General features: G+C 43.3%; 1 protein-coding gene across 2 annotated transcripts in view; it reads left to right on the forward strand.

Annotated features, from left to right (window-relative positions):
* The first annotated feature begins 233 nt into the window (after nucleotides 1-233).
* LOC139106442 (uncharacterized) overlaps nucleotides 234-18,374 on the forward strand; it is a 79,756-nt gene continuing 61,615 nt past the window's right edge. Inside the window, exon 1 of one of the 2 annotated variants that reach the window (XM_070663226.1) lies at nucleotides 234-664. Coding sequence is in view for 1 of the 2 variants with exons in the window: in XM_070663224.1 (XP_070519325.1) it covers nucleotides 9,637-9,712 (76 nt within the window). In the remaining variant the exon portion in view is untranslated. Of the gene's footprint in view, nucleotides 665-9,029; nucleotides 9,713-18,374 lie in introns of those variants that run through there. The other variant, XM_070663224.1, reaches the window with a different exon arrangement.

Below are 18,374 nucleotides of genomic sequence, written 5' to 3' on the forward strand. Positions count from 1 at the left end.
GAACGGGACTCGTCGGCGAGTCGCATCGTGCCGGATTAACGATCGGATTCTTCGCCCTTTTTTGGCATCGGTACCGTCACGCGTGTAGATTGAGCTCTAAGGCATCGTTTGGTGCTCGCGACGTCGACGCAAAGATCATCGCCGACCTTACTCGACCTGAGAAATCGCGGGTGCCGGGAGTACCGCGCAAACGGTGGGTTAATCATGGCGTCGCATTAACGACTCGGGTTCGCGATCGGGAGCACCTCGGTTACCTCGCGAGTGAAGCCAAACCTCGTTTCGTCGCTTCAGGGAGCGCGTCTTACGGGAATAAATCAGGAGTCTCTCGCGAGCAGCATCCGATTTGACTTTTCGTTCGCCGGTGCGCGGAAACGACGACGGGCTACCCATTCGCGGCTTCCACCAATTCGCGGTCGCGAGGGTTTCAATTAATTTACGACCGCAATCAGTTAACCTTGTTTCCTCGCTTTTGTGCCTTGAGTGCATCGCGTGTGTATCGTGCATCGAAAGTGTTGTGCGAAGCAAGTTCGATCTGATTTCTCGTCAATTGGGATTACTATATGGGATCGTCAGTAGAAGGTTTTCCGAGCGAATCGACCACGAGAATGCCTGGAACAACGGAGCTAGAGGTGTAATATCAAGCTGGTGTGATATCGATTCGCCGGTGAGTGCAATAATTAAACTAATCGTTCACAAACACGCTTCTTTAAACGTCGCTCTAAATATCCTCGCGAATACACGTGATTTATCAATTAAAAATAATTACAAAATTAAAAAAAAATTGAATTTAATTGCCATTATAAAATAATGATATCTTACGTAAATATTCGATGTAAACCTTTAATTATTTGTACCGATTGTGCGTTTTAAACTATATTAAATTTCTTGATGGCAAGTAAACGGTTTGAAAAACGCGCGAACGAGTACCCTGCGGTGATTTCATCCGAGTACCTCGCGGCGCCTGTGAGATGTCGCCATCGTCCAGTCCGCGTAACTTTATTTAATCTCCAATTGCCGTCACGCCCGGATAGCCACTCTTGGCGAGATTGAGCTCGCGATGTCGCGCGGCGACGCGTCCGGATGCGTCGCGAAATCGGGGGAGATCGGCGCGGAAAAGTCCTCGCTCGGACGAGATAGAGCGCGAAGCTGAGCCCTGTTCGTGCGTTCCAATATCGAATTCGACCTCCATCAAACGACCTAGCTACGTTCACGAAACGCGTCGTTGCGTCGTTGCGTCATTACGAAGATACGATCCGCGCATAAATCGAATCGTATCGTGCAACACACATATATCTTTTTTTCTTTTTATTTATTTATTAATTTTTTTTTTTTTAACAAATCTCGACAATGCCCGGAAATAATTTTGTCGATCGAAATAAATACGCAAAGTGACCGAATAGAGACTGAGAAATCCTTCCCAGATACGTACGGCATTTTCTTTGATCTGTCCGAGATACTCAAATAATTCAATACTAGATCAATATTAGTGCCACGATTCGGACCGTGTTAGAAGCTGGTTACATATTAATTCCATCAAACTAACGGGGAACATTTTCTCTTCCCTCGGCCCCTCTTGCGATACTCCCGTGACGACGCGCGAATATCCCTGGTACACGGGAAGAATTTTATACGTGTGCCCGTGCAAACAAGCCCACGTATTAGCGATTAGATAGCCGGCAGAAAGCGCGATGAAAATTAGAAACTTTGTTCGGAGCTATTATTAAAATATTTTATCAGCGTCTAGGAACAAATACGAGTACGTGAATGGTCTCTGCCGCGTGGTGGTTTATCTGTTCTTATCAAGTAGGTTTTATTCTTTGTCCGACATTCAGTAGACTTCGTTTCCACAACGTTCGACTGCACGTCTGTACTAAAATTACTTAAACACGGGGCGGTTAAAAATTATTAAAGTAGAGGAAGGCGTCCAAGCTGGACGATAAAGTTTCTCGTTTCCGATAGCTAATTGTTGCGCCAGGTAAATACCACCGTGGAGTGCGAGAATAAAATTTAGTACTGCCGAATAGGTATAACTTCTCTTCGTATAACTGTTAGATGTATACGTATACATATACGCGCATTTAATAGAAAGGCAGCGGTCGGATCGATTCGGCGCCAGCAACGTCCACGCGATACTAACTTACGTTTTCCGGAATACATTCCGGCTCGTAAAATTTCGGCCGGCGACTGATTTCAGAGGCAGACGGCTCGCGCAGGCTGTTCAGCATCATAAAAATGCCGTGATACATCGTAAAATGCTTCGCGCCGCCCGACTGTTGCCGCGTGGCACGTGCTGCCTTTCGTTCGCGCACGATGACGTCAATCGGAAAACCCTTCGAGAGAGAAAATTAGATGGCCAGCCTCTGTTATTCGTACATCACCTGCTTTCATATTCGTTATAATGAATACCGTAAATTACGATTACAATTGAATCTGATAGCGTTCATTAATGTTTGAGAATCCGCCGCAATAATTGACTTACCGATAAGATAATTTGATAAAAGAAGGTGCCGAAGAGAGAGCGGAAGAGATTTTTAAGTAGAAGTAACTCGTAATAATTTCATACGTGCGAAATGATAATAATAAAAATTTCTTTTGACGTAGATTAATATATTTATAGATTAATAATGTTTTTTTTTTCCATTTAAATTTTTTAAATTAAATTTTAAGACTTCTCTCACTTTCTGACTCCACCTCGCGATTCTTCTCATTTTACGTTAAGGAATATTAAAATCTAATTACTTAGTACTTTTTATTTTTGCTGTAAAATTAATTAAAAATGCATTTCGCGACATTATTTTCCTGAAAAGCACATGACTCGTTAATGATCCATTTTTCGTTTGATATCAAAGTCCGTGTTATATGATTTATTAATTTTGGACTCATGAATCCGCATTCTACGCAGATGTTCGTACGCAGAATTCATAACATCTACGTCGCAGCTTGTCAATGTGAAGCCACTTAAGAAATCGATATAGAAGAACACGAGATACGCGGCGTGTGTCGTCACAACGAATATACCCAAGTATCTTAATGACGTTGTCGAAATGCATGTATATAATGCACGCGCGTGCTCGGTGATGACGCAATATCGGAAAACGCAAGTCGGAAAAGTGCGCGTGGGCGCTGCTTACGCCACGTGCACCTTCGTGATCTCCGTGACGTCACGGGATAAAATCATGGTCACTATGGAAACCCGGGTGATCTCTCGTTCTCGCGGACGCCCACGAGGTTTAAACTTCCGCTGCCGGTGCGAACGTCACGCCCTGTTTGACGGGTAAAGGTGGGTAGGATGTTGCGGTAGGTCCGAGATAAAAGTCCGAAAATAGCAACAGGTACACGTTACAAAGCGAAAAACTTTGTCGATCGAAATATATATATATATATATTTTTTTTTCTTTTCCGTGTAACGGCGACATAGCGCCATAATAGGTAATTGATCAGCGCGGATTGAAAGGGCTTCGTAGAAGTGGAATTATTTATACTTTCCGAGAAAAATACCACGTGCAGTTTAACGATTTAATAACCATTTAATTATGAATAATTCATGCTTAGATTGCTCTCGGGATAACTCCGCTTAGGGAAAAAAAAGCTTGGACCCGGAATTCGAAGAAATAACCAGTTTAAGAGAAATTTTATCTTTTGTCTAAAACCCGAAATTATCTCGGTGAATAAGTTTCTGGCTTATTTAACTCTGGATAGGCATTTGTAGCACAGCGTTTGTTCTGTTTGCTTTTCTATCCCAAGCTGATACCGCTTAAACTCAGACGTTTATCTTTTCGATGCATATGTACGTTTCACGAGATGTTGTTCTTCGACCCGTCGATAACAAATTTAAATTGATTAAATCAATCCTTAAAACGAAACAAAAAAAGTCCCAAGAACCATTTCGAAGAGTAATCGTTCATTGCGATGTAACGAGCAAATTTCCCGTTACCCAACACACGCACAGCAAGTAGCCTTTGTGTTATCGATCGCGCTAAAATATGCTCGAGATAATCAAGTTTGCGTAACATTTGTTGCTTCTCTTCTGTGTGAGAAATGCCACCCGAACGCAGTGCCGCAAATAGCAAGTTGAGTCGTTAAAAAATAGTTCAGAAAGACAATGCGAAAGAGGCTTATGCAAGACGTTGGTACATGCTACTTCGAAATGATGTCACGGTTTTTCTTATGTATATTCGTAGATATACATATCGCGGCGGAGCTCGACTCAGTACGATTAGACGAGGATCTTAATTATTTGCGCGTACGCTCACGTAATCGTTGAAAATATCGACATTTAACAATTCATACAGACGTTTATTCTTTACTTTATGCGTTTTAAGGCAATAATATCAAACTTCCAAGTTTTCGCAAGGCAAAAAAAAATTAAAAAAAAAAAAAAAGGCAAGTTTGCGACGTCGGATCTCGGGATACTTGAGTAATAAAGCAGGCATCTGGGAAAGAACGTGCAATCACACACGAACGGCTGTACGGTGCACATGTTATCGGGCGAGACTGCCGCGGCATATTGCGTGTACACATACGTGCGTGCATGCGTACGTACGTACGGTGACGTCACGTGTGCCAGCAAACGAAAGGAGAAGCGTGCACACTGCATGCTCGTGCAGCGACGGCGTCACGGTCGTCACTCTACCCCCCTATCTCGACGCTCGGTTCCCTTCCTTCGTCGAACAACTCCACTCTACATTTACGAGCGGGTCTAGAGATTTTACACGGCGCAGCAATGCTCGAATAACCGTGCGGTAAACACGGAGCCATTTACCCCAATCGATACCGCTCGATATTATCTTCCGCCGCTGCATCTCGCGGCTAATCAAACGACGTTACCGCAAACGACACCGACATAATTCGGACGCCGTTCTAGCTCGACGATGAACTCGGGTCCGGAAAATATTTTTCGTCGTCGATCGTCGCCGTGATCTTTCGGTATCGGCCGTAGAGCGTGCCGCGAGACATCGATTGAGAAATACGAGCGGGCTGAAATTTCCAAATCAATACGCGGATTTATACGTAGGTCGATTCATCGGGTGACGCTTTGAGAGCGGGCGCGTACCGTCCGGGACGTTGGAACAATGCGCTGGCGTAACTCTCGCTAACGATAGTAAAATGATTTCGACGGCGATGGAGTAGATGAAGAGTACGGTGTTTAGTCGGCCTGTCTCGATTATGTATGCGAGACGCCGTGGGTGGGGAAGATTGTCGGCACTGCTAAGCATCTGGAATGGAGTGCGCGCGCTCCATGCAAGCGTAAGGTGGGATGGGAAAGAGTTTGCGCATACAGAAAGACGAAGAGAGAACTGAAGGAGAAAGAGAGAAGCGAGGGGACAGGGGGGAGGAGGGAGGAAGGAGAGAAAGAGAGAGTACGGTGCGGGAGACAGATCGACGGAGATAAACGCAGAAGGAAGCCTTACCGCTGGTCCTCGAGGCTAACCAAAGTGGAAGCAACGAAGTGGGGAAAACAGACTCGCCACTGTTATGGATACTGACAATGTGGCGGAATGCACGAGCCAAGAGAAAAGGCCGCGTCGGCCGAGGATCATTTCTGAATTTACAGGGGGGCCTGGTCCTTTTCGTCGATATCGGATCGCCCGTCAAATCTGAACTATTGCCAGCGTTGCTATTGTCGGCGCACGTCGTCTCGTCCACCGTCGTCTCACCGAGAAAATCTAGTCATTATCGTCGCGCGGCCGGCTCATAGCGCGATATGATACGGCGCAGGGTCATTTGCCTCGCAAACCGAATTGATCGCGAACAAATCTATTAATCATGCCTCCTCTTGGCGCTCGAATGCTTATCTAGCGATCGTGATCGAGCCTGTCGGCGCGTGCCTATATGTCAGTCGAAAGTTTGCTCGATCGCCACACGTACGAAAGAAGCGCGCGTATGCAGGTTGCAGAACCGGAGTTGGCGGCAAAACAGAGAAAGCGGCACGTGTGTGTGTGCATGCGCGCGCGTGCGGTGGGAAGGGAGGAAGACAAGCGGCGGCGAGTTTAGCGAGAGAAAAGAGGAGAACGCCGCGATGAAACGGACGAACGAAGACAGAAGCAGCCGTTCTGGCCGAGGCGAGGCGACGTTCGCGGGACATAGAACGGCGGCGTGAGGACGTGAGGATAGCGCGCACGGCGAGAGGTGCGTGGGGGCGAGAGTGCGAGGGTAAATGATGATGCGCGCGAGCCGACAGGGCCGTACTCGAGAGCACGCGACACGCGTCCCCGGAAGCCGTCGGCTTAGCCACGCGACCGTTTTGGATTTCGCGCCACCTCAAGATAACGCGCCGCGGACTTGTAGCGCGTCCTTTTTTTTTTTTCCTCTCCTGTTCGCTCCCCAGGAACGCGACGTTTACATCCTTTTTTTTATTTCTACTAGAAGAAACCATGCTAGCGCTATGCACGCGCTATTTTTTAAAAGACCTCAATGATAAATTATTAAAAAAAAAATCATGCGACTTACCAATCTGCATGAGCTTCAGCGGAGTTGTAGAGTTCTGCCGGTGACTGTAACATAAAGTAAAATATATTAATGTAGACATGTTAGTATTTTACTTAACGTAAAGGTAAAATTTTTTTTTTATAAAGATTTTTTTTTTTTTAATGTATATTTACCTAAAAGTTGCTCCGCCGATGCATGACGCCCTTCCCGGGCCTGCTCCTCCTCTCAGATGGGACGTGTCGAGTCATCTTTCCGCGCACAAGTCACTCGCGAACATCTCGACCGTGATTTTACAATCGCGAAAATTATTTATCACTTTCGCGCGTTCTATGTTCGGCACTCGCGTTTAGAAGAAAGTCGCATATCAAAAAATTCCGCCCGGATACTCAACGAACTCCCGGAACGACCGATGAACCGGCTGCGGTTCGTAAAATTATTATTACCGGCGGTGACGGCACTTTCGATGACGGCGGTGATTGCAGCTGCGTCCATCTGTAACAAAAAAATATATATATAATTTAATAAATGACAACATAACATAGAATCGATAAATTAGCTAAATTATGCGTAACATCAATTTTTTTATATATGATCCATTAACGAATTAACCGTTAGCATTATCTTAGTTGACTCTCAACTAATCACTGAGCTAAATTAATATCTTAGAATATTACTTGAAATGATCTTGAAATAAGAATGGACCGTGAATGAGCACCGGTTTTGTCGTTAGTTTTAGAAAATCATTGCTAATTAAGTATCACATTGAAAGAAAACTGATTTACAAGCAAACGTGCGTCTCTAATTTATCCGACGGTCTCTCAAGTATGTGTTCGCTAATATGAAGAGAGGTAAAAGCTGTATATGCAGCTGTACAAGGGATTCTCTCGCAGCTGTGTAGTTTGTTCGCTACCTTTCCCACTCTATGACCAATCTCTTACTCGCTTTGCTCCCTTTGCACCACCCTCGCCGCCCTTGCGCGCTTTAGGGACAACACAGCCCTTGCTCACTTCGTAACATGGGTGAACCGAGGGTTACCGATAAATGGAGTTACACGTTTTGGCCGCGAGAAGCTTAAACGGAACTTCACTTCGCAAATTTTATATAAAACACCGATGTGAAGCTATGTGTAGTGTAACGAGGTATACAAGAACAAACGCGCGGCGATACTAACGAAAGTGTGATGCACATTGATATAAAAAAAATAGCTTTTGCTGAAAGTCTCAAATTGTATCCCTGCAAACGGCAACGTTTAATGATTTAGAAACATGATATTTTTTTATGTTTGTTTTACATGTGGCTTGTTATAGAAAACGCTGGTAACGTGAAACTTTTAGTAACGAATCTTAACAATATTAGAGCGAGAGACGGTGGAATCGAAATATTTATAAAGAGACGTAAAAATTACATGCTTATACATTTAAAAGACAAGCTTAATAAATTTTTGTAAGATCTACTTTTTGTTATTATACGTTTAATTGCGAGATTCGATATCAGTTATTGACCGTTCAGTCATTTGCATCCATCAAAAAAAAAAAAAAAAAACCCTTCTTTCATTGCGCGCAACATCTTGTACATTCGGCAAACGTGATTCCCGGTGCGAGGTGACCGTGTAATAAGCTCCCGCGTTTACTGCTTGTTGGTTTTACGTTCGAGCTGAAACAGAGAAAGAAAGAGAGAGAAATTCCACGCGGCGGAAGATCGAAAAAGCGCGAAGAGGCGAGTAGAAGCGAAACAAGGGGAGGATCGGGAAGGGCGCGAGTGAGTTTTCTCTCTCTTTTTCCCGCACGCCGACGTCTGAGGAGGAAAGGCAGCGTGAAATACCGTGGAAGAGAGGATTCACGAGTGCTCCGCGGAGTTCTCTCTACATTAACGGCTGTGGACCATGCTCGAGGTTCGAGGAACTAGTAGAACGAGGAGGGACGACCGAGACCGTTGCGGGAGGGAAGGGACGAGCGGGGAGCGGCACGAGAGAGGGCCGAAGCGGAGGCAGGGAGAAAACGGTAGTAGATGCGGTATACACTGCCATGGGTGAGACACACTTCGTCCACCGAAGTGGTATATAGGCGATGGAGAGAGGCAAAAGCACCTAGTCGAGAAAGGGTGGAAGCGCGCGCGCGCGCGCGCGTACGCGGGAGAAGAGACGGGAATGACGAGGGTTAGAGCGGGTCAGACGTTCCATCGTTGTTCCGAGCAAGACGGCCGGCGGGTGGGTGGTAGCACGAGCGGGAAGTAGGGCCGGAGGCGAGGGGAGATCTCGGCATCGGTGGAGCAGGTGGCGTGAGGTAGGAGGATCGTGGGTGGCAGCTGAGTACGGAGTGATAGGGGAAATCAGTCGCGGTTCGAGTACCGCCGCGAATGCACGTAAGCGACGTTTGTCGTCGCGCTGTCCGCCTTTCTACATTTCTTTCTCTCTCTTTCTTCCTCTCTCCCGCTTCTCCCCCGACTTATTTTTCTGTCATTCAACTCTCGCGGACGCTACGTTCCTCTTTCTCCTCCGTTCTCGTTCTCTGTCTCTCTCTCTTTCTCTCTCTCTCCCTCCCCCCGTTCCCCTTCCCTCTCTTGCTCTCCCTTTGCCGTCTTCTCTGTTCTTTGGATATATGTAATCGCGTCTCTCGTGTGCTGCCTTGAACAGCACTGACGAGCGAACGCGCCGTAAGCGCGTAAACGGAAACGAGCGGAGTCCTCGAAAAGCTTGGACGCGAGGTTGACCTTTCGGACCACGAGTCGATCCGGTAGGAAAATAAAAAGATCCGACGTATGACGATATACGTGTAGCGCAGGGTGGGGAAGCAGCTGAGAACCGATAAGAAATCCCGGTGTAAACAAAGGAGAGTGAGGCCATCTTAGAGAGAAAGGGAGACGGGTTGAGTGGGTGGCGAGGAGGGCGAGTACACACGCGATCGAGCAGTAGCTCGACTCCCTCGCGCCAAAAAGAGATTCACTCGCGTGGTATTAACCTCTCACGCTCGGGGAAAGTCGTCGCGAGAGTATATCATTCCCGATCCGCTAAGATTTTCTTTCCACCGATCTTAGGTGCCGTTCATCCGGTCAATGTCGCGCCAGACTCGAAGCGATCGACGAGCTTGAACTCGAACGGGAATCGAGTATCGGAGTGAGCAAAAGGTGAGGACAGTGGACAGTAAGAGGTGTCGTGGTAGCGAGTAACAATACATCTGTTATCGGACGGCAAAGAGGAACGCGTACGGAATGCTCGATTTCGAACAACAGGCCAATCAGACGCAGGCATTGGCCTCGCTCGATGACGACTGGCACCTGCTCGAGGGTGAGTGCACGACCTTCGTAATTTTATTTCTTCCTTTTTCACGTCTTTTCTTGAAAGGTGCACGCGCGCCGAAATCGGTAAACCGACACGTCGCGCCGCGCAAAAATTTTATTCCGGCAAGGACGAAGAAGGGGCCCCTCGTTAGCCGCATGATTAAAACTCGACGCGGTATTCGTTAGCTGATGGACGCGCGGAAAAGTAAATCGACATTCGCGAGAGCGTCATTCGAATGTTATCGATGCCCGGCGAAAAACTGATTTATTGCGGCCGAGATGGTTATTCATTAATAATGTCAAAAACAAGATGTATGACGCGGATAAATAGACCTGCTCGCGCAGCGAAACTCGTGACATAACGGAATAAAATCATTTCTAATAATAGAAATAATTTTCCTGCAAATGTCGTCCATTAATCTCACATTTTTTTTTGCACTAACGTTGTATCGCGCGAGACTTGAAAATCCCTACTATTCACGTTATATATAATTTGTATTTTTTATTTATTATTATTTTTTTTTTTTAGAAAAAAGAATTTTTTTCTTCTACTCTGCATTACGCGCATACGTAATATTTTTTTAATTACGACATATATTACCGAGATTGATTCCAAGTTAGTAAGTTTTGGCCAGCAGTGAATCTTTTGCGTATCAGCACTTTAAAGCAGGAACCGATATCGTGCAGCGATTCCTCGGTGAAGAATATCTTTATCTCTAGCACGCACATGAACATACACGCTTGCGTTGCACGTTCACGCGCCTGTTTGTTCGTTCCATTACAAAACGATACGCCACGCATTCTCCATGCGTCTATTGATATAACTTGGTTAAATCAAGAGATTTTCTTGGCTTCTGGATGAGATATCCGTCGTCGAGTTAGATTTAAACTTATTCTCGGCCGAGTTACACCTGACAGTGGTACATAGTTGAAACTACGAGATTGCCTCGTGCTTGCATTCTGGAATTTTTTATTTTTCTTTTTCTTTTTTTTTTTTTTTCTCCTCGGGATATGCCATCATTCGCATCTAAATTGTGCGCTTACAGACGCGATTCGTTCGCCCGCTTCGCTCGCGAATACCACGAAGAGTTTTATCGCGACGACTAAACAAATACTGCTTAAATCATAATCAATATGACATTTATTCTTCTGCAAGGCGTTCGCCGTTGAAAGCAGTATTTCAAACGGATTAGGACTATAAAGTTCACGAAATACGCTCGTCAAAACAATTGCATCGTGAATTCGCTAACTGTATATAATGCGCTTTTAACTCTCTGCTGAACAAGCACCTACACTCCTCTCACATACCAATGTCATCTTTAATCTCTTTCCGTTTGTTCGTACGAATTTTAATTAAAATCTCCCGGGGACAAATTGAAGTAAATGTTTTTAGTAAAATATTTTCGAACGTATCTCTTCCATTTTCGTTCATTTTTATGGGCATTGTCATGGTTATCATAATACATAGAGCTAAATCTCCGTTTTGTTTAAATAACGACTCGATACTTTGGAATATATTTTTATCTGGGGCAAATTAATGACGTGACAGGTCGAGGAAAAAAAAAATAGAAAAATTAATTCCCCGCACTATTTTCTGCGTGAACATTAATTTATGTACTCGAGTACAACGCAGGTGGATGCTTATTTGGTAATATTCCTGATTCCACGTACGTATTTTAGCGTTATCGATTTAGTCGTGATCAAAATGGGTCATTTTACCTCAACTGAGGGCACATTGTCGCGTGCGATCAATATAGCTTTAAACATTTTTGCTAGTATTTTTACCGTTATTTTGTAAAAGTTTAAATAGCAACGCTAACTCGCCTATCTTTTGCCGTAATACGTTCGCTTAAAACTCGACATCATTATAAAAAAAAAAATATTCCTTTTTCAATACTTATTTAAAATATACTTTTCACCGTGTGGCATTGCAAACCGTATTACAGCACATTGCTGGATTAATTTTTTCTCAATAGCACACTCTCGCGAGAATAATGGATAAAATTTACGTATAACCATCGAACCGAAATTGTACTTGAGTTAACTATGAACGCTCCGCCTGGAGATCTAAAAATAAATACCTAAACTTAGCAAGCTCGTTATTTATTTTTAGCATGTTGAATAGAGATACCGTGAAGAAATGGTATTGATATACGTTAACATGACTAGCTGTACGCACTTAACTACCGATAATTACTTAATTTAGCAAAAAGAAAAATTATATAATCGGGAGAAAAAAAAAAGAAAGAAAGAAAAAAAAAGGTAAAAGAATAATTCTTAGCGAATATCTGTAAAATCCATTAATTTATCACCATAGCTATCTACATTGAAAGTTAAAATTCCGGTGGTTATTTATCGCGATGTGCGTTTATCTCGCGAGCGCGGAGGATTGATTGCATTGAAAAGGAGAGGAGAGATCTGCGCTTTGAAAAACGGCAATGATTGCCTACCTCAGAGGCAATGGAATGTTAATAATAATCGCCGGGACACTCTTCTGTGCGCGTGAAGATGATTCTTTTGTTTCCAACGGCGATGCACGCGAATATTTCTCTTCCTCTGCCTTCCCTCTTTCTCTCCTTCTTTCTCCATCTCTTTAACTCGCACACTCGCTCGTTCGCTCACTCACGTCCTCACGCACTCGGTTACTTTTATCGTCGTTGACTTGTGCACGTGGCACACGTCCGTTACTCTCGTTGTGAGCGCGCGCGACACGTCGGTCGGTGCGCACATTGCGCCACGGACACTACGATTCACACCTGTCTATCCATCCGTTCATTCGTTCGTTCATCCGGCAGCACGGTGAAGCATAAATGTCCGCAAGAAGAACGATATCGTAGTGTTTGGCTTGGACCACCTGGCCGACAGAACCGCCCGTCCGGCAGGGCCGTATCCAATCCTCCGCGGCACTCTCAGATCGGATTTACTCTTAGATCGAAAGAGGCGAGTAGAAAACGTGATCAAGTAGCAAGTTACCTAGTTACGTTCTTCAAAAGGCGAGGGCCGGTGTTACTATTGCCAATAAATATACAGCTTACTTTTATTGAACAAGCGAGAGTGCCGCTCGAGTGGATTGTCTGGCGATACCTCTTCGCAGCCAGCTGAATCGTTTAATTTAACCCGGCTAATGAATAAGACGCTTGTTTGTTAATCTTTGGAAAATAAGATATATCCGATCGACCGCATTGCGGAAGTAAAAAATAATATTGTTTCAATAGTTTCAATCGACAAATGTTTTCGTCGCCGCCATATCCCTGTTTTTATTTCGATTTTAAGCGTGCCTTTAATTATTTTCCGATAAAATAAACGCGGTATCGTTCTTCATCAAGTGTAATAAAATTGTTGTTAATCTGCTCATGATAATCCGTGGTTTATAAAATTACGTTTGAGATAATAGGTCATATGCAAAACAAATGAAAATATGAATAATTACAAGTTACGTTTGTCAATACACATGGTTGCAATTGTAATTATGGGAAATGGCAGAATATTATTGACCCGCAGAATAATACAAATATCATTCGCCATACGAACAATTTTACAACTGCTTGCATTATATATTTCGCGCCGCTGGACAGAAGCAAAATTACTTCTCGTAATGTTTCGACGACGAAAACGTAAGAGGATTCGGGAAAAATATCGCTACGCATTTTTCATTCGCGGCTTCATTCGGTGAAAAACACCCAAAGTTTATCTTCCGTAATATGTAGCGGAATTAAAGCACATACCCTTTTCTTCGAATCTTTTTTCACGATTGAACGGGAAGTTAATGAAGTGACTTAACATAAGTCACGTTCAAAGCCACAAATTTCTTAGGCAGCTTCATCTCTTCAAACGCAACGTTCAATACTAAGTTATTAATTTCCAGTTCGAGAAACGAATGAGAGGAGATATTTCTGCGCATCTAGAAGACTCGCGTTTGAAAAATGAAACGTAAGAAAAAAAAGGCCATTAAAGTGCCTGCTTACGAACAAGTTAGTAAACTATAATAAAGTTTATTCTATACAAATATAAATGTCCGTGTAACATGGGAGGGAAACCAGCCATGCAGAGCCTCGCGAGAATGCACTCCGCTACGTATAGGTATATGGCTGATGCGCGTATCGATTTTGGCCAGACTGCATTACTATTGCATCGCGTCAAATTATACGGGCAAGAAATACACTATTAAATTTAACAACGAACTTTATCAAATGCTAAAGCCGTTAGTTGTTAATATTAACAAATACGATCGATAAAATTGATTTGCAGCTCTCTCATTATAAAATCTCGATTATTAATCCGTGAGGGTTACGACTATACTCGCCAATATAAATTAACTTTAGTCTGTTTTATTTACCTTTCACCTTCTTCAAATTAAAAAAATTTTCTAATATTTAAAAAACAAAAACGATATATACAAAAAAATAAATGTAAACGAAGAGAAGTTGAAGTTAATCTACATTAATGAAAATGGACGTTAGCGAGATAAATTTTTGTCAGGCGTCATCTCGTTGTACGATTTTGTTAAATGATACTTTCGCGTAAAGATCGTATCTCGCTGGTCCTGCCAGCTCGTTTTTTTCTTTCTTTCTTTTTTTATTTTCGAAACAGGGTTTCTCGCGTCGCACGTACGTACCTGCGCTTTCACGATGCCAGGTCTGCGAATGCATATTGCATATATCTGCCCGCTTCAAAGGTAAACTTACCTGTGCGCTGGTACATGAACCGCGCGCGCACCTTCACGTTTACGTTGTGTACGAGCAAACAGGTATCTGTGCGTGCGAGTGCACTAGCACGACGCATCGCAGCGATTGCACCGACATTACTCCCGCGAGCAAGCGAACGGAAGAAAATTCTAGCTCAAATAGATTTCGGGCAACGATTAAAAAGCATTTATTTTTCATGCGCGCATAACGAACCGCGCCTCTCTCACTTTTTGCATTTACTGCAATATGCTTGCGATATTCACGAATCGGTGACTCGACGTTGTATCATTGCGTTCCGATGATACGCTTACACGTTCATAATTGGTCTACGCTATTTCAAATTACGTGCAAATGAGTAATCGATTGATAAATTCATTTCGCTAATTCTCTTTGTGCTCGAAAACTTCTGTAACTAACTTTTAATTCCACGGGCGTTTATTTCTGAAATATGTTTAAAAAATAAAATATTAAAAAAAAATTCCACTGGTTATATGGTGGAAAATATTTTCGCCACGAAATTAATCAAAACATCCGAGTCTCGTTTCAACAAATTTAACGAACACTCCCAACTTCTATAACTTGTAATTAAACTATAGATCAAGAAATATATAAATTCTTCCGTTCATCTTTCTCGGCGACTGTTATATTTACATTGAAATAAGACGATACGATATAATTAATTTTTCTGGAAAACCGATTTGGATTTAATTTTTTTTTTCTTTTTTTTTTTGTTGAAGAATCATACTATGAGTTTAAAATAAATATGATTTAAGTGTGCGTTCATTTAGAAATGCTTACACTTACGCGCAGTTCAGACGAGCACATACAGGTAGTCTACGCTCAAAGACAGACGTGTTAAACCGTTTTTTATAAATTCTCGCATAATCGTAAGGATCCTCGCGATATGAAAATCGTTTTTGCCATTTCTTCCAAGATTTCATTGAGGCCGTCGACTTTTATACGTGACCTGCGGTCTCGCATAATCCCCCCATGCGAACGGAATATTTATTTCCCGAGCTACTTTCACGTTACTTCGCTTTTGACCAAACGTTACGTAAAAAAAAAAAGAAATGAAAAGAAAAAAAAAATTCTATGCGAACAGTTGCGCGAGTAACCATAAAAAAAACCTCGAGAAATAAAAGCAAGAAGAGCGCCCTAATAAATGGCTCTGGAACTTTCAACAGTCGGATTGCCGAAGTTCATATCAAAAGGATAGTTTAAAATGAAAAAGGAACGGGAGGCCACGAAAATTGTGCGCGTATGCAAACGCGTCAAGTTGCCTCTTCCTACGGAAAATGATATTCCCCTCGTAGCTTTAACGACGTGCCGAACACCACAAAATGCCAGATGGCAACACTACGCGATATTCCTTAAGTGCGTTTTAATATCTGTCGTTTCGAAATTTCCCAAAAGTGCTTGACTCTCGTTAAAACATCGCGAGCATTTCCCGAAGGGATCGTCTTCGATAGGATTCAGGAGAAAACAGATAAGTCGACAGCTAGAAGAGTATTTCGCGCGGACAATTCGTTTCAGCCGATGATATCATTCTTACCGCGGCTACTCGATCGGTTAAGGGTTAAACAATCGCGAACAAAACGGATTGAATATTCGCCGGAGAATTGGATTACGACCGACGACTTCTTGATCGCAGGCGCGTCGGTACGGCAATGAAACATTGGCCTAATTGAGGCAAATCAAGGACGTGCCACTGGCTCTATAATGCAATATTATTTCAACTCGTTCTCGTCCCAAGGACCCCCGGGAGTTCATTCACATTGATTTTGCATGGGAATCGCGCTTATCGCCACGCGGTGACAATACTGACCCTCTCGCTCAAGCAAGGAACAACGGCTGCCGAAAAGTCAGTTCTGTCTCGTGTGCTACTTGAAGAAATTAAACGTCACGTCGTACACGGTGTTGACACCGCGCGCGCGTTCTAAAAGAGTTAATTTTGACGATTATGCCAGAGCTCTTTCACGGAGCACCTCGAAATGGATGGCTTCGCTTTGCCTCGCGTGGCTGCTTGAAAAATAATGCGCAGAAACGAAACGTCAAAATGTGTCGGCACGTGAAGGCCTCATCCTTCTCTGTGACGCAATAGAAAGTAGAGCCGCAAGGCTGTTTCCACTGCCGCTCGTTCCGCATAAGGAATACGCAATATTCATTGTAAATGCTACCAGCGCTCGCTATCCGGCTTTATTAGATCCTATTAGACCCACTGCGTTTCAGTATCGTTGCTTAAAGTCGTTCGTAGTTTAGAAACGCTTTATAAAAATTCGCAAGTGCATTATTTTTCCATGAGAAAATCCTGGATATATCGGTTACTTAATTATCCGAATCTACTAGTCTGACTCGCGGAATTATTGAATTATTTTATTCTTAAACCGCTTGCGACTTGAAAAAAATCGAACCGTCTCGATAAACGCGTTCTCACAAGATTCTTTTTCTAATTAACTTTCACATTTTTACAATCGCTCGCTTTTATTAGATGGAATCGATGCTGGGGTTTCATGACGCGTGTAACTGCTCTACATAAATTTAATTGTAATTATACTTTCGTGCGTAAGTATATACGCGGAAGTGAGGCCTCTCGAGGGACTTACGGCCGAAGAGAGATCTCGCACGCTCTATCTTTTAAGCAATCAAATTTTCTCTTTCGAATCGTGTTTTCTTTCGCAGTGATTTTAATAGGATTTATGCCCAATGCGACAGCGGTACCTATATACGCGGCAGTTTATTATGACGGCGTTATGCACATATGTCAATATACAGAGGCGGAGTTGCGAATCGATAACTTGTGTTATAAGGCATTTTGGTATGGCGATATCGATTATGTACACCGGTTATGCGGACCGAAGGTGTCCGAAGACGATGACGATGTGAATGCGACGGCGGCTGCTGATGTAATGTGCAACATGACAAGATGAAAATTATGATTACACGCGCGAGAACGAGCGCGACGGCGTCGCGTGCGACAAACTGAGACCTCGCTTTTCGGACACTCGGTGATTTAGACGGGGGACAGACAAAAAAGGTGTTGCCTTTATCCCGTTGGGAATAAAAACGCACGTACGTGTTTGCACGAGTAACGCGAGCGTGTGCGAGCGTGCGACGAAATCAGATATATAAATTCCGAAACGAGAAAAATAGAGACCGCGAGAACATTGCACGTAAATTTGCCATACAAATATTATACTTTTCAATAAAATCTGTATTTAGGAAGAAAAAAAAAGAAAAAAGGAAAAAATAAAAAAAAATTAAAAAAACTAATTATCCGAGTTTTTACTCTACCGAAAATATTATTATTCGTAATTATTGATTTAGCTGAAATTGATTCAATCGAGAATGGAGTTGCTTCGTAATTATGATATCGGAATTATGACGTGCAAGTAAACATGCGTTCGAAAGGATCATGAAATGTACTCGCGATTTATGCAATACTCAACGGTGAAAAATAAATCCGAGCTGGCGTATTTCGCCTTCGCGCGTCGGTGAAACGTCAACTTAACGCGAATGTGAATCTTTATTCGAGTTCTTCCGCACCGCCGCCACACACAGAACGACGGTATCCGTGGCCAACGAAATTACGTAATACGACGTGACTCGATGAAATCACGATTACACGCGCGGCTCGACGTACACGTGCGGAAAGAAGATAGCCTCCAAAAAGTAATAACTACTGAAATCAATATCTAAAGACAATTTTCGAAAAGAAATTAAAAGCCCGACGAATGCAATGCGTTACTTACGCTAACGACTGCGTAAGAAAATCTTAATAAGAGACAGAAAACTCTTTTCTCTTCCTCTTTCTCTACTTTCTTTCATCAGCGCGAGGCTTTCCCGGAGAATCCTTTTTCATGACGCGCTCTTGTCGCCTCGATCCTCCGTTGGCTGGCGAACAAAAGAAAATGCCGTGAAATATTTCGCCGTATCGCCGACCGAGCGTACTTGACGATATTTCGCTGATTTCGCCGTTCGCGGAGT

This window comes from Cardiocondyla obscurior, linkage group LG11 (genome assembly GCF_019399895.1).
Source record: "Cardiocondyla obscurior isolate alpha-2009 linkage group LG11, Cobs3.1, whole genome shotgun sequence".
Taxonomy (NCBI): Eukaryota; Metazoa; Arthropoda; class Insecta; order Hymenoptera; family Formicidae; genus Cardiocondyla; species Cardiocondyla obscurior.